General features: G+C 34.7%; 1 protein-coding gene across 2 annotated transcripts in view; it reads right to left on the bottom strand.

Moving 5' to 3' along the window:
- ATP9B (ATPase phospholipid transporting 9B (putative)) overlaps positions 1–15,702 on the bottom strand; it is a 151,297-nt gene that overhangs the window by 68,105 nt on the left and 67,490 nt on the right. For both annotated transcript variants that reach the window (XM_064422474.1, XM_064422464.1), the window contains exons 9-10: positions 12,416–12,496; positions 5,966–6,041 (exon numbers count right to left, since the gene is read on the bottom strand). In XM_064422474.1, the coding sequence (XP_064278544.1) occupies positions 5,966–6,041; positions 12,416–12,496 (157 nt within the window). The remainder of the gene's footprint in view (positions 1–5,965; positions 6,042–12,415; positions 12,497–15,702) is intronic.

Below are 15,702 nucleotides of genomic sequence, written 5' to 3' on the forward strand. Positions count from 1 at the left end.
GATAGTGGAAGATGTTTGCATTAAAGATGTCTGCATTTAGTCAAAAATAAAAATGTATCCTGGTTTAACCTCAGGCAACTAAGTTTTATGTAGCTGTTCACTCACTTCTTCCTCAGAGCACCAATGACAGGATGGTGAGGAGAAAAGGAAAAAAAAATTAAAAAGAAATCAAAACCAACCAATCCCTTCATCCAAAAAAATCTCATCACAGCTCTTGGATTTAGATAAGAATGGTTTAATGATTGAAACAAAGTAAACATAAAAACAATACTAGTAATACTTGTGATCATATTAATAATTATAAATATTGCAATGAGGAAAAAAAAGGCCAAAAAAAACAAAAACCAAAACCAACCAAACACCATCCCCATATCCCAAAATTCCTGCAATAGTCACTAGTCCATAATTTCTGAACCCTTTAGTCTGTCTCCAACCCATGTCCACCTATCCCTTTTGGGGTACTTTATTTTTGGAATGATCCTGAGCTGACCTCTGTCCAGTAGTCAGAAGGTATTGGACAATACACTGTAGGGAATCTCCCCCTGCACACTCCACCTTTGCCTTCACAAGTATTTAGTTCACTAGAAGTGGGGGAAGACTCTACCTTCCAGATGCCACATTTCTACAAAGTTTCTCCTGGCTGCTGCAGCTCATAAAAACAAACTGTCCTACTCGTCTGATATTTTGTTCCTCGAAAAGTTGGTTTCAAAGGTGAAAGTCAGATAAATTCCATTTTAACTACTGAACTTAGAGCAGAATTTTGATTAGATCTGACTAAACTGCTGCTTTTAACAAGTCGTTGATCTTAGATTTTAAAGTTTCTGGCATTAGCACAGTATCAGTGCTAACTAAGTGTTCCTTAGATCTGAAGTACATTGGTGTAGGGAACTCTATCTGTAGTTTCATTGTTGTCCCACAGTGGTTGCACCAGGGACAGCTCTGGTGTCCAATAACATGAACTTTATCTAGCTGTACTACAGCTTACTAAAAGCAATGACTCATGTATTTTTATGGATGGGGCCTCTGCAAACTGGCTTTCCTACGCTGGGCAATCACTGATAGGTACGGGTGGAGTGGTTAATGATGGGGAGAGAAGTTAGGAGATACCACTAGAACAATTGTGGGCCCAGAAAAAAAAAAGGAAGAGCAGACTTGTGATAGCCAGGCATACTCTGAATCCGGTGTGTGATCATACCAATTTTGGTATCTCCCAAGCATGCATCCTCACGGTATGAACCATATAAAAACTAGGGTGTGCTCAAATTAATTAAAGTTGTAGGTAGGAGTTGGCAGAAAATACTGCTTTTGACAGCTGTGCATTTATATAAATTGTTCTGATTTTATCTAAAGTGACTTCACAAGACTGACATCTGCCAAAATGATGATGCAATTTCATTAATACAAATCTTCTCTTAATAGGTATCTCAGCAGGTTTCTCAGAAAGCTGCATTATCTTGTTCAGCATTTGAACCACACTGATCATTACCACAAATGCAGAACAAAAAGCTAAAGTCCCTACTGTAGTGGACTTTTTGAGGCTTTTTAAAATTTAACTGCTAACTTTCCTCTCTCCCATTCTGAAATGAAGCCTACTGAAGCTTTCAATAAGCACAAACACCACAGTCATTGATCCCACAAGCACAAATGATCTGAAAGATAAGTAATTTAATTGAAGATAAACTATTTCTCAGAATACCCAGTGGTTTAAGCTACTTGCTTATATTTAGAAGTGTTTCTACAGGGACAGTAGTTTTCCAAGTTTTTACTAACCAAAATTTCCTTTCCTTCAGGCACTGTTATTAATTCCACAGTGATAATACAGATATTAAGAATGACAGAGACTCCGTGCCTTGCTGTTACTTTTTAAAAACCTGCTAGAATACTGCTTTTTAGTGGAAAAGTCAGAATATTTTTTCCTATCTCACTTAATCAAGAATAACTAAGGGATGACTGCATGCTTTGGACTTGGGAAAAAGGCTTTTGATTTCCATCCCTGCCAGAGGCTTCCAGTGTGATCCAGGCACATTAATCTTTGTCCTTTTTAGGGTTAGGATAAGCCTCACACAGATGGTCACCAGATCTCTGTTAGAACTTTACAGCAAAGGGCAAAAACCCCTGCAGATTGGATATCAGTAGGAATCTCCATTTAGATATCTAAACTATAAGTTTTGAAACTGGGTATATATTAGGTATAGTAAAATGGATTCCTGCCCCTCCCATTTAGCTTACTGTTCTTCTTTAAAGAGACATACTATATCCAGAGAAAGTAAATGCCTTCCAAGTGTACAAATTTGAGTAATCTTACTCTTCTGAACGTTATATTTTGATATAAAAAATTACTTGGAATAGTTTATTCTTGTGTTGTTTGGAATGACACAATTTTGTTGAATCAATTTTTTTGTTCCCAAAATTCACAAAGAAAACAAAAAAGTCTTAAATTATAGCAAATACTTTTCTTGTCACTTCTACTGCTCTAGCAATAGGTGCTTTTTTTCCCTGCAGAATCCATTATTGTAGTATTCTGATATTCTCATGAGCTTTGGTAATCTGCATTCAAGATGCAGTTGATAAGATTTCTTGAAACCGTTATACACTTAAATTTACTGTTACTGATCTGTGAAATAATTGATTTGTGGTCTCTCTCTTCTAGAACTGTCATGGCATCAGCAACCAGAGCTCAAGTTTTCTGAGGTATTCCCCACATAATTCCCCAAACACTTTTCCCAGCCTAACCTTGACCCTCTGTATCACCTTGACAAATAGCAATGGCATCTGTCCTGGAGATAGTGGGCTATCCTACCTGATGCAATGTGGTTTTTGTAATATGTCAAAGAGTACTATCAGGAAACTCAGCATCTATTAAACCCTGGGAGGAGAGCCCCCTCACCCAAAAATTGTCCTGTATGTCCTATACAAAACCATTTTTAAAATTAAATAAGGCTTTATATCTGCAACTCAGATACTTATTCCTTTCCTGGGTGTCAGTGATGTAGCTCTCTGAGACTGACAGCATCAGTCAGGTAATATGTCGAGATAACAGTGCTAGGTTGACCCAGAACATTTTGTAACAACCTAGAATGGGTTGGAAAGGGTCTAACAGGGTCCCAGTGAGTCACACATTTGCTTGGCTTAGTAACAGATGATGTCCAGGCTGCTTAGAGACCACTGGAGGGAGCAGCCTTTCAAGCTAGACAGTACTAAAGATGTCATACTGAAGAGTCTTAGGGTAAATGAAGAGATGTACAGGAAATATTGCAGGGTGGAACTCTACCCTCCACTACCTGGACTCAGGCCTCAAAACCCTTTTCCTGAACCAAAGTGCAATAGTAATAAAATTATTGGGCTTGAACACACATGCCACAGACTTTTTCAGTGAAAAATACCTGTGTGTAACAGAACTGTGAACCTCAACAGTGAGGACACTGAAATCAGATACAAGTGTAGGTGAGGTAGCTGTCTACAGAGTAGAAAAACTGCACACTTTCACATACTACAGGCTGTTTATTCTTCTGTTTTCATGGAATCCTAGTGTCACTTATCTGTAGAAGCTGTCCACAAGCATGTTCTTCCACTATATTTTTCAGATATAATAAGGGCTGTGACTGATTTTACTAGGGGAGAGAATGCAGAGGTACCTGCAAACTTCTGTAGGCAGAGTCCACCTTTCATATCCTTCCATGTCAGGTTTAAGAAAGTCAGCTTATATATGTTTATAATGCAGTCAGACAGTGACCAGCATTTTTATTAAGATTTTCAGTTGTCATAAATCTTGGAAATTCGATTATGAAGTCTAATTTTTTAAAAAAACTAAGCAAATTTAATTAGCTCATCATCAAGTGTTCTAACTTAGTTATGTACACTCAACTTGGAAGTGAGATGGAAGCAACTGAATGATGCATCAGTTATCAACCAGATCTAGAACATTTAAATTTTAACAATTTGCTAGATGTTTTACCTTATGGTCTTGCGACTATATGCACAGTGTACCTCTAAGATCTTATAAATGTCTTATTAGATAAGCAACAGACTGAAGGAAATAATTTCCTACTTTTTGCTAAAGGGCTAATCCTATCAAATGCTAAAATTACATCCACACAGTTCCTGAGTAATTCTTAAGATCTGGATTTTTGCCTTACAGGACAATGAGCACTTACATGAGAGAAACACATTACCATGGTATTAAATTGCAGGTAATACATGAAATGAGGTAAGCTAAATGAATGATATTCCGAAGGTTAGATATAATTAATGTCACTAAATCAGTTACTGAAGGAAATTATTTTTGTCTGGTACCTAAATTCAAGCTAACTTCTATATATACACATCATGGCACAATTTTTAATTTCTTGATCACATTATTTTTCCCTTCAGAAGGGGTTGCAGCCTTGAAGAGCCATTTAATTTTTTTTACTTTGTATTGTTCAGTGAGTTTGCCCATAGTCTGCCTTAGTCTTATTCCACTATTAAAAATATGTCCCAACAAAAGAATTATATTTTCCTATGTTTTTCCACTGCCATCATTAATAACAAGCTAAGGTCCTTCACAAATAATTAAACTTTCACAAGACCCCTCAGAAGTAAAAAACTCAAACTTATCCTAAGGTATAAATTTTAAGAAGAGCTGTTTCCATTAATATGGGTGCCAAATTTAGATAGCAGATTAAGAGCAATCAGTCAATAGCTACACTTCTAAACAAAATAATCATCTATTTTCATGGGAATGAAAACATGAATAGCTTTCAATTAAAATTCAAATTTACTGATTCAGAATTAAAGAGTTTGCAGATGCATATTATTTGTTTGTAGTTTTCTTCCACACACAGATTTGAGGAAAAGGAAACTCAAACCAAGTTTCCACAGTATTGAAATTTATAATTCATGAGAAGCATCTTTTTATATAAAGTTAAAGATCTTGGCTACCTAAGTTAAAAACCTAAGAACAACTTTAGGCATCACCCATTTGACCAAACAGTTTTAGAGAGAATAATTTTCCAGCGCAATCAAACCAAACAACACTAAGAATCAAAGAACATGACTGAACATCTTTTCAGCACTCAGGAAAGGAGTGCTCAGCCACAGACTTCTTTTCTACCTCCTCAGAATTAATCTGTTCCCTACATCTTTCCAGCAGGCCCCTCACTGATATAAGAAGTCTTCATAGTACGGACTAACTTTACAATTCTGCTGGAGACTCTTTTACTTTCTTCCCATTTATTGGCTATTCCCAGTTGTTCCAATTCCCCTTCTTAAATTCTAGTTCTCTTCAGATATCATTCTCTCTCAATTCCTTATTCTCAGTCTTCATGCAGAAGATTAACCACAGCCCTTTTGACTTTTCTTACACAGAGCAAAAATTAAAGAAAATAGATTTCTGCTCTAAAAAAAAAATAATGTTACAATGGCTTAAAGTCTGAATAGAACATCTAGGTACTAATGTGTACTCATTCCTAATATCTGTGAGATACATGAAACACTAATAACATTTAGATCCCAGTATTTTAAAATTGCCTCGAAATTTATCTATTCTTTCCGATTAAAACTTTGCCCTAAGAAAGAAGATACTAATCACAAAGTATACATAGAAGAAAAACTCCTAAAAAATGCAAAACCACCCTTGGTTTTCAGCAGGGAAAAGCATCCACTGTGACTGAACAGAGCACCTTACAACGTAAAGTTTTAATTAAATCAAAAAGGTCAGTGATGTCAGTGGGCTACAAGGGATTGCACTAATGAAAGATCAAAATTTAAGTTAAAAAAAACCCAAAGCTATTAAGGAAGATTAAAAATGTATGAAAATATTCCAAGCAGCATGATAAAACCAATGGGAAGGCAGAAAAGTAACAGTTTAATAGCATGGAAGATGAAAGTATTTTACAATGTGAAATATTAATGGCTTTTGAAAAATAAGGATGCATTTCCTTGGAAGTATTTAGATACATTAGCAGCTTTGTATTGCAGCACTTACCCGAAGCAACAACAGTGCTTGCCCATAATGTATTTTCTATGCTTAGGCTTTCATGAACTGCAGGATCACTGTCTTCCTGTTAAAAATAAGAGCAACTAATAAGTGAATCACCATCACAAGAAGTTAAGAACCAAGTCAAACCATCTGAATAACTAACACAGGATGCTTGCATTCTTGTGTCAATCACTGTATAATGGCATTCATTGCACATACACAGATACAAATAACTTTCTAAAAGTGAAATAATGTTTGAAGTTCATATTACTTCTATGCAATAATTCTAAAAGAACTAGTCAGAAGTATTTTAAAAGTAACATATTTCTTTCCCCAGATGTATCAAACTGCAGAACAGTATGTTATAGTATGCAGTGAGTTATGAACACTACCTCCCAAAAATTAACACCCTGTTCTGTATTTAAATCATGTATAATTCATACAGTAAGTCATGGTCATCATCATTTTGCACCTGACCATCATATAAACTTCAGAAACTTCAGGAAAAAATATTGCAACTTTCAAAATGAAACACAGGCTTGTATTATCTTACCACATGCTTACAAAATATATACCCCTTAGGAAAATACTTCCAACAGAAAACTGTTTCCATGATTACTTTAAACATTCTCTTTTTTTCCTCCCCTCTCTCCTCCCAAGCAATAATGATCTGCAGATTGTAAACAATCTCTCATAATCAATTTGGAGCATGTACAGATTTGTTACTCATTAGCAGCTGTGAAATGTGATGTTTGCAACTAAAGGAAAATTTAGGAGGTAGGATAATCAAGTGTATTTGATCAAATTACAGATTGTCGCTAAATATTTTGCAATGACTTATTTATCAAAGTACAGAATAAATTCTACATATTGTCAATAATCAACACCTACGCCCATTTTTCATCTCTATTTTGAAACAACCACCAAGCATGGGACGAGCTGCACAGAAATTTCTGTTTCTAAAAAAAGAAAAATGTCCAATTAAACACATAACTTTTTGTACAGAGATCAAGAGTTCCCAATATAGCAAGGAAACTATAGTTCTTACTCTCCTAAGTGAGGAAAAACTGTTACTTAAAAGGCATGGAGAACCATTCTGTCAAAAACAGAGGGAAAGAGAGGGAGGATATGGAATTAGCCCTAAGAAGAAAACCACAAATTTTGAATCAAGACTTATATTCTGATGATCTTGGGATTAGCTCAGTTGGTTAGGGCATGGTGTTAATTATGCCAAGGTTATGGTTTCAATCTCCATTATGAGTCACTCACTAAGATTTGGACTTGATAATCGTTGTAGGTCCCTTACAATTCAGAATATTCTGTGATTATGTGAAAAATCATTTATGTTCTATAAGATTAGCCTTAAATTAAGAAAAAGGAGAATTATTTTTGGTTCTTACCTCAGGAATTAGTATTGCAAGAATTATTTGTTATACTCCTACATCTTAATGCTTAGATTCGTGGTTTGATTTACAATTGTTCCCAAATTATTTGGGTTCTGTGATTATTTCTTGTGTTTATTCCAAGCAGAAAGTAAAAAGAACTGGAAAATGTTCAAACAGAGCCATAAGGGAACATAGCTTCTGTACTAGATATGACTAAATAAACCTGACTTCTAATGGGGAATAAGACAGGCACCTAAAAAAATCTATGAAAGCACCTAAAAAGCAAGGATAGATGCTGCTTATTTTTACTGAAGACGAAAGAAGTCATAAATAAAGTAAACAAAATTGAAACAACAGGCAATCGTTGTTAAATATGTGTAACATATTTAACATAGCCTGTGTAACTTCCTCCCATTTCAATGTTAAAAGGTTACACAGGTTCAAGGGTGAACTGGGTAAGTTTAGAGAAGGAAAATTCATTGCAAGTTACTTACAGAAAACAGCTCTAACTCAGGAAATTTCCCACATCTTGTGTTAAGAGACAGATAGCTCTTTTGAGGAGGTTCTTATTCTATTCTGCTTTCCAGTACTCTTTCTGACTATTGTCAAGAACAGGATACTAAGCCAGGTAAATCCTTTGTTTTCCCTTATTCTTCAGTTAGCAGATTGTAAGACTGAATTGTGAAAGAAGAAATCAAAAGCCCTGCAATGATCAAGCAGAGCTGACAACAGGGTGAGGGAAAAGTCACTTGTTCAATGTCTAACACTGCTACAAGACGTAGTGAAATACCTTCTTTTAGGACATTCAAAATAGGAAAACATCAAATGAGCTCTCTCTTTCCACTCATGCTCATCCACTGAATCGTCTGCCAATCCCTTATCTTCTGCTTATTTAATTATGATACTTTCATGTCTTTATGCCATCACCTAATATTTTCAGCTTTCTACAGTTAATTTCATTTCCAAAATATCACACCTTCCATGTCCAAAGAGATGATGACTTACCCTTATCTTTCTTTTGTCCTACGTTACTCAAATGAAAAATACAGGGTCCATTTCGGGGTTATGAGTTTAGCTGTTTTACACTATTTTTATTTGTATTTCTACAAAGATGGTCGGGACAGATTAAGCAGGGAAGGACAAGAACTTCAATTCCTGAGTGAGACCAGACCTGTGTTAAGGAGATCTTTCTGGAAATTTTCTGACACTAACAGAACAATGTATGTTTCGGGTTAAATGAAAGCCATCACTCGCTCATAGCAGAAATTTGACATACAAGGGCTTCTTTGTCCAGCTGACAAAGTTTCCACTTAAGGTCTGCTGGGTTGAATTTCATTTGGCAGCTGTATGTTTCTTGGTCTTTGAGTTCTGAATTAAGTTCATTACCAGAATAGTGGAGTTCAGTATTATATTCAAGCTTCATATTCAGGCTCAATTTTTTAATCTGTGAGCAGCATTGATCATAGAGGTTTAAATTGTTTATAGTTTCTTTTCAGAAATTAGTCTGTAGCTCTTGCATGTGCAGAGAGAAAGGAAAGATGATCAGTGAAATAAAAATTGAATACAACCCATTTTCAGTCCTTTTATTATTAATTTCATAAAGTCCTTTCATGAATTCATAATACAGCTGACCAAGGATCATGACAAATTTCAAGGAGTCATTTAAAAAATTTCAAAGCTATAATTTTTTAGAAATTTTTGTAAATAGCAAGAGAGGTCTTCGAGACGAAATACCTAATCCTTGAGTGAACCAGTGTACCACTTCTATTTGACCTTTTCTATCTCTGTTCCTGCATGATAGGATGCAGCACAACAACCCCCATCAACTTTTGTAGGGAAGTGGAATACACATAAATTTATACTTGAATCACCGAAAGAGATTCCTTCCCCAACCCAACCCCACAGTTAATTTTTCTGGCTATGTTCCTTTTACTGGTATGTGTTTTATACAGGATCAGATTAGGTTCCATACACATTAGCTCCCTAGTCAAGTTGTCTGTGTAGTCGTTACTGCAAGCATAAAGGAAGGGGAGTCAAAAGGATTTGCAAAACAATGCCATTCTCTTCAGTGGCAATACAAAAGTAAGCCAGATTGAAGTGAACACAACCATTGCTTCAAAATAGGTAATTCTTTAACAAACATGAATGAAAAAAATGACTTAATATCCTCTCTACTAAAATGCAAGGCATATCCAAGAAAACATCTGTATAGCTAGCGTCAGGCCAGAGATTCTACTTATAAATGAATACAGCTACGTGCACCAGGTTTTACATCAGGGTAGGTTTATTTTAAACATCAAACAAGATGCTATATTGTAAAAATTATATATATTATACAATATAGTTCTGTACCATAAGAAAAAGATTATTGAAGCAGTTGAACCAAACTCTGTTTTCTAAGATTGCTATTAGAATCTAAAAAAATTAAGATATATTTCCAAAGTAAATGAAGAGACCATGGGGACAGAACGGAGCTGCAATATAGAAGAAATAAAAGGAAAATATTCTTAAGGGAATAGCGAAAGTAACCCCCAAATTTAAATAAAAAATAGCTAAGGTTAAAAGTAAGAGAGATTTTCCATGATTCCGTAATGCTCTGGAACACTCTTTAGGCTATAACTGGTAAAAGCCGGGTTAAGAAGTATGGTTACCTTTTATTGTCTTTTTACAGATTTTCAGCATTAATAAAATTTCTCCCTCATTTATGAAGCCTACAGAGGAGCATCAGACAGAAGAGAAACTCTAGAAGTTATATCTGTATATAACATCTGTTTATATATATATAAATTATATATTAACATATATATATATATATATATATATATATATGTGGTGTTCTGTACACCACTATTAAAAATAAGCTCAGCAAAGACATGCATGATGCCCTCAGAACAAATAAAACTACCTCATAAATTTCCACAAAACACTAATTTAGCTCTTCTATTGTTTTTTGATAGGCTGTCTAGTAAATGTGAAAGGAGGAGAGGAATTAATTTATGCCATTATTTAAGGTCAGACATGATCATGCAAGGACATGCACTCACTTTCATGCACTGACTGCATATCCAAAATCTATGGAGAGCAATGGAAAACCACATCAAAAATCTATGGAGGACAATGGAAAACAACTTCATGTGAAGCTAGCAGATATCACTAGAGTACAGCAAATCTTTTATGCCTCCTGACATGATTATGCAGGTGTTCTGCAAAAGATATCTTCTGTCAGTTCCCAGGTTTTTTGTGGAAAGATTTGTACTTAGACCTTGCTCGCTCATAAAAACTTCAGCACTGTGCTCCCAAGTTTCTGGTTTGCTTTATGGACACATACTTTTTGAAATTATCTAAGTCTGCCTTTTACATTGTTAGTACTCTGTCTCCATAATGGGGGGAAAAAAGAAAAAGAAAAATCAATGTGCTATTACCCTGTCAACCTACCCTTACAAGAATTCTTTGAACATCAATGCTTAAGTAGAAAAAATGTATGCATTAGCATCACTAAGCACACTAATTTTTTTTTTGCTTTAACATAAAATAGAAATTAGAGCCAAGAACTGATTTATTGTAAGAAGCAAGTGCTCAAAGCAAAAGCAGAAAGATAAATCAGTAAACAAGTGTCCTAAAACAGCATTTCACAATGCAGAAGGTACACCACTAACAAAACCCAATCTTTGAAAAATCTCTAGTGTGATTCACTGTGAACTAAATTTGAGGGCAATGCCCTCAGATGCTTTAAACTGAACACAGAAGTTCAGTTTAAACTATATTTGCTACTGAAGCACCCAAAAAACCATATACACAATCCTGAAACCATAAAATGCACCACAGTTATTTACACACACTGGGATATTTGAATTATACCACTCTTATGATGTGTACAAACAGAACCCACAACACAAATTACTGTGATGATTTCCCAATGGCTCAATTACTTATACCAGAGTTCTTAAAAAGATTCCAAAGAGTTCAATATATATGTAGTAAAGTTCACACTTAGCCACTGAGAGGAATAATATGAATTTACAGCTGTTAACAGAAGTTTCATTTGGATAATGGTCAATACAAGGCTTAAGTAAACACTGTTGCTTACTGCTTTAGAAGGTGTGAACAAATTACATGCCTACAAAGTATGTAGGCATCATGGACTATGGAACTGGTATAAATTGGTCTTCAAGAGCCAGCAACTGCAATATCTCATTCATCAGCGTATTTACAATTGTGAACTGGAATTCCAGTTACAAAACAAAATCTATTAACAATTTGAGTAATGGGTAAAAACCCCTTCTCTTTACCTCCCCAGCAGTTAATTCTCTCAAATTATTTTAGCAACAACCCATCAAGAAGAATGAGTCTAACACCACTGAGTTTGGCTGAAACAAACAGAACGATAATCACTATATCTGCTAACATACTGCTACAAAACTGTAAATCTATCTTAAAAGAAAGATAGATTTCTATTCTATTAGGACACTGCTTTAAAAGGTCAACTTTAGCAGGCCACCTTTTGAAAACAACAGAAACAAGACTACCAATATTATCGCATTATTATTTTCATAACTAGTTTTGAATATCATTATCCATGGAGAAGAGATTCAATGCAAAGTCCCCATAAGTAGCTTTTAGCTTTCTTTACATTTTGAGAAAACTGAACTTTGGAAGTACAGCAGAAATGCTATTAAACAAGGCAGACTTTTATTGCACATAAGCTAGCAGATGCATTGTCTCAGGCTACTGCTATTATTCAACTTGTCAGTTTTTGACATATATGAACAATACATCACATGCCTGGAAACAGTATACTGTTCACAAAGAGTTTCACATAAAAAGATTCAAGTGATGCCAATCAATAAATATTCAACTCTCCAATTCTGATTTTTTCAGATATTTTTTATGCATTAGTTTTCTGCCATACATGTTTAACAGGATATTTTTTATATGAAGTATTGCCATGGCAGGAACATAGGAAAATATACTGCTGTAAAACCAAGGCAAGATCTGGTACAAAGTTGACACTACACGTACAACTAAGGTATTAAAGAGGAAAGTAGAATAGGTATTTCCATGGACTACTTACCCGTGTGAAGGTACCCTCAAAACTGTGGATATCCAGCTGTGGCTTCTGAGCATAAACATAAGCATTGATTGAAAAGAGATCCTGTAAAACAGAATAATGCACTTATTATTACCTAAATATAATCATTTATTTTGAAGACTTGGTAAAGATTCCAGTTGATGACTTCCACCAACCCACCCCAAACTAAGCTCACACAACTTTTACCCAACTAAGAAATATGGTGGTTTTTTCCAGTACATCCTACTGTAGAGGAATCACTTTCAATTTGATATCCTTAATGTGCTGATAGTTCCAAAACTAAACTGTGTTACATTTATGAGTTAGATATTTTTATCTAATTTCTTTTAACAGCCTCATTTTAATTAATCATAGTGCAATCTTAAAGTATTTTCCAGATATTTGTCCTTTTCAAAATAAAACGGGAGGAAGAAGGGTTGATTTGTTTGAAGGTTGGGTTTTTTAATGAAAGAGGAAAAAAAATACTTTTCCAGCAAGGGCAAAGCCAACTGAGTACAAAAGGCAGCAAATAAACAGATTAGAGTTCTCTTGAATGCTCCAGCACCCCGGTGAAAACCCCACAAGAAAACCCTATCAGCTTCAGGAAAGTCTGACTACATCAACGGGATTACTCAAATCTTTAAATTCAGGGATACATCACAACTAGTGTGATAAAATTTGGTCTAATATATGTGGTACCACTATTCATGACAGCAAACAATCCACAAATGTTCCTACCCTAAAACTAAGAAGAACTGGAAACACTTAAGACAGTACAGTAGCAGCCTCTATAAATAGATGGCAGTATACTATAAACAAAAGAAAAAAAAACCCTAATAAATCTGATGATTGTTAGATTTTAAGAGTTGTCCCTAGAGGCCCAGGGAGGTTCACCTTAAAATTCTGAAACAATTATTTCATCAAATAATTGTTCTAAAACATCCACCTTCCACATCAAAAATACTACAGACTAAAACCGTGATAGAAAGGAATTTTTCAATCACAAAAGCAAATTTCTGGTACTTTTTAGGTGGTAAAAACCAACAGCAGCAAATGGATTTCAAAAGGAGTTGAGCATTGATGCATGAATACACAACAGTCCAATTTCTGCTCTGGAGGGGAGCAGATGCCTGATACCAACTCCCAGTCGATCTAAGAATTCCAACCTCTGATCAAACACAAGGTTGTACACCTTCCCACTCTATGTAGCATCTAATTATTCGGGTTATCTCCATCCCTTACAACCAGATGAATCTTGCAAAAGCTAATCAAACACCATCTCTGGGGACCAAATTACATGCGTATAATACCCTGTTCATGCTAGCTAGAATGTGCTGCCTTTCAAAGCAGAATTAATTTTACAGCCTCTTTCAAGGACACAGAAATCACAGCTTGGCTCAAATGCTACTTTTAAAAATAGGCCATTATTTTTTCCCCATAGTTTTGAATGCAAGAATGTTTCACAATTTGAACAGTAAAAAAATTAACCAAAGGTGCAATTGTCTACCTGTGTTAATGTCTTAAAGCCAAACATATTTATATCCTTTATCATTGCTGATACAATAGCTAGATTGATGAATATCACTATATTTTTGCTTTTCCTTATCAAAATGAATGCTTTCTTAAAAAACTAATGTACATTTATGAAATATGTTTGACTTTAATTTAAAAATGTGTAGCCCTATAAATAATAAATTGTGTTTATATTCTGCAGACAATAAATCTTTCATAGCTAGCAAAAAACACTTCATATTTCATATGATTTTCAAAACATGAATGAAATCTGAACACTGAATCTCACAACTTATCTTTATCTTAAACCACCAGACATTTATTGAAGTCTATCACACAAAGTTCATTCATTGCACCCTTGTTCTTCCAACCTACTTTCAACGAGTTCACGAGAAATAATTCATATGAAACTAATACACACGTGGTATCCTATATCTTCATCATTCACTTCTCTTCAATCTGTTATCACCTACAATTTAGCTAATCTAAGCTATTATGTGCTTTATTATGCAAAGAAAAATAAAGAGTCTCTCAGTAGTGGATAAAAGAAGAAAACTAATACCACACACATGCTCATATACACAATAAAAACTGCTAGTGAAATGCGTCAACTTCTCTCTTTTCAAAGAATGCCTTAGTGGGAAGCAAAATTTAAAAAAAAAAAAAAGAAAGTAGAAATATCCACCTTTTTAAGTGAATTGGCATTTGTACAGTAATATATTTTCCTTGGTTGTCATCTATTTTTTTCCTACTGTGATCTTCTCCTTTGTTTCATCTCAAATGCAAAAATTTCTGTCTACCTATCTACAATCCTTTGGTGTCTTTTTATGTTTTAGTTCCTCTTTTGTATTTCTGATTTAACACCTAAATTTGTGTTTTCTTTTTTTTTTCTTTTTTGAATTTCAACTATGAAACAAACTTATTTATCTTTATGAAAAACTCAGATCTCTACATTATTGGCATTACTCTGAAATTCTACATGCTAGAACTGGCATAGTATTCCAGAAGTTCATGGGGGTTTTTTGTAAAATTAGAAAAACCTATGCTCTGAGTGAAATCTACAGCGTTATCCCATTGGCATTTCATTCATGAGTAGCAGAAAGACATAAAAGCATAAGCTTTTATGACATAAGACATAAAAACATGAGCTCAGCAGGTTTCTGAAGTATTTTTTTCATTATTAGGGTAAAGGAAAGAGCTAAAGATTCTTATTTGCTGTAGCCAAGTGTTCTGTAATCCAACTGGACACCGTTCTCAGGTCACTAAAATACGGTAGTTTTATAATACAAGGTAAAGAAATAAAAATTTGAAGAATGACACAGTTCCAGAAGACATATAACCTATGAACTCCATTCAACAACCAGGAAAGGTTACTGTAATACAAAGGTGTTTTTTGACCAAGTGCTGCTTTTCCAGTATGGAAGCTGTGCATTTCTCCTCTCAATGTCTTGAAAGAAATTGTGAGGGTGACTTTAACAAGGAGACATCAAGATTTGTAAGCAACAGTACATGTAAATATAATTTCTGCTCACTAGGCAAGAAAAAATTACCGTGTTCAGTTATGTCATTGCTTTCCCTTATACAAAAGCAGGGGAAATTACCTTAAACAAAGGATTTGATTCTATTATTTTTAGAAAAGGCAACTACTTTTTATTAATGATTTAACTAATGGGGGATTTGTGAAACTCATCTTCAGTAAAGACTTATTTTCATACTAATACATTGCACTGCTGATTCACTGATGCCAACTAGTTTTATTGATACCTTCAATGGAAACA

Source organism: Passer domesticus, chromosome 1, assembly GCF_036417665.1.
Source record: "Passer domesticus isolate bPasDom1 chromosome 1, bPasDom1.hap1, whole genome shotgun sequence".
NCBI classification, from domain to species: domain Eukaryota; kingdom Metazoa; phylum Chordata; class Aves; order Passeriformes; family Passeridae; genus Passer; species Passer domesticus.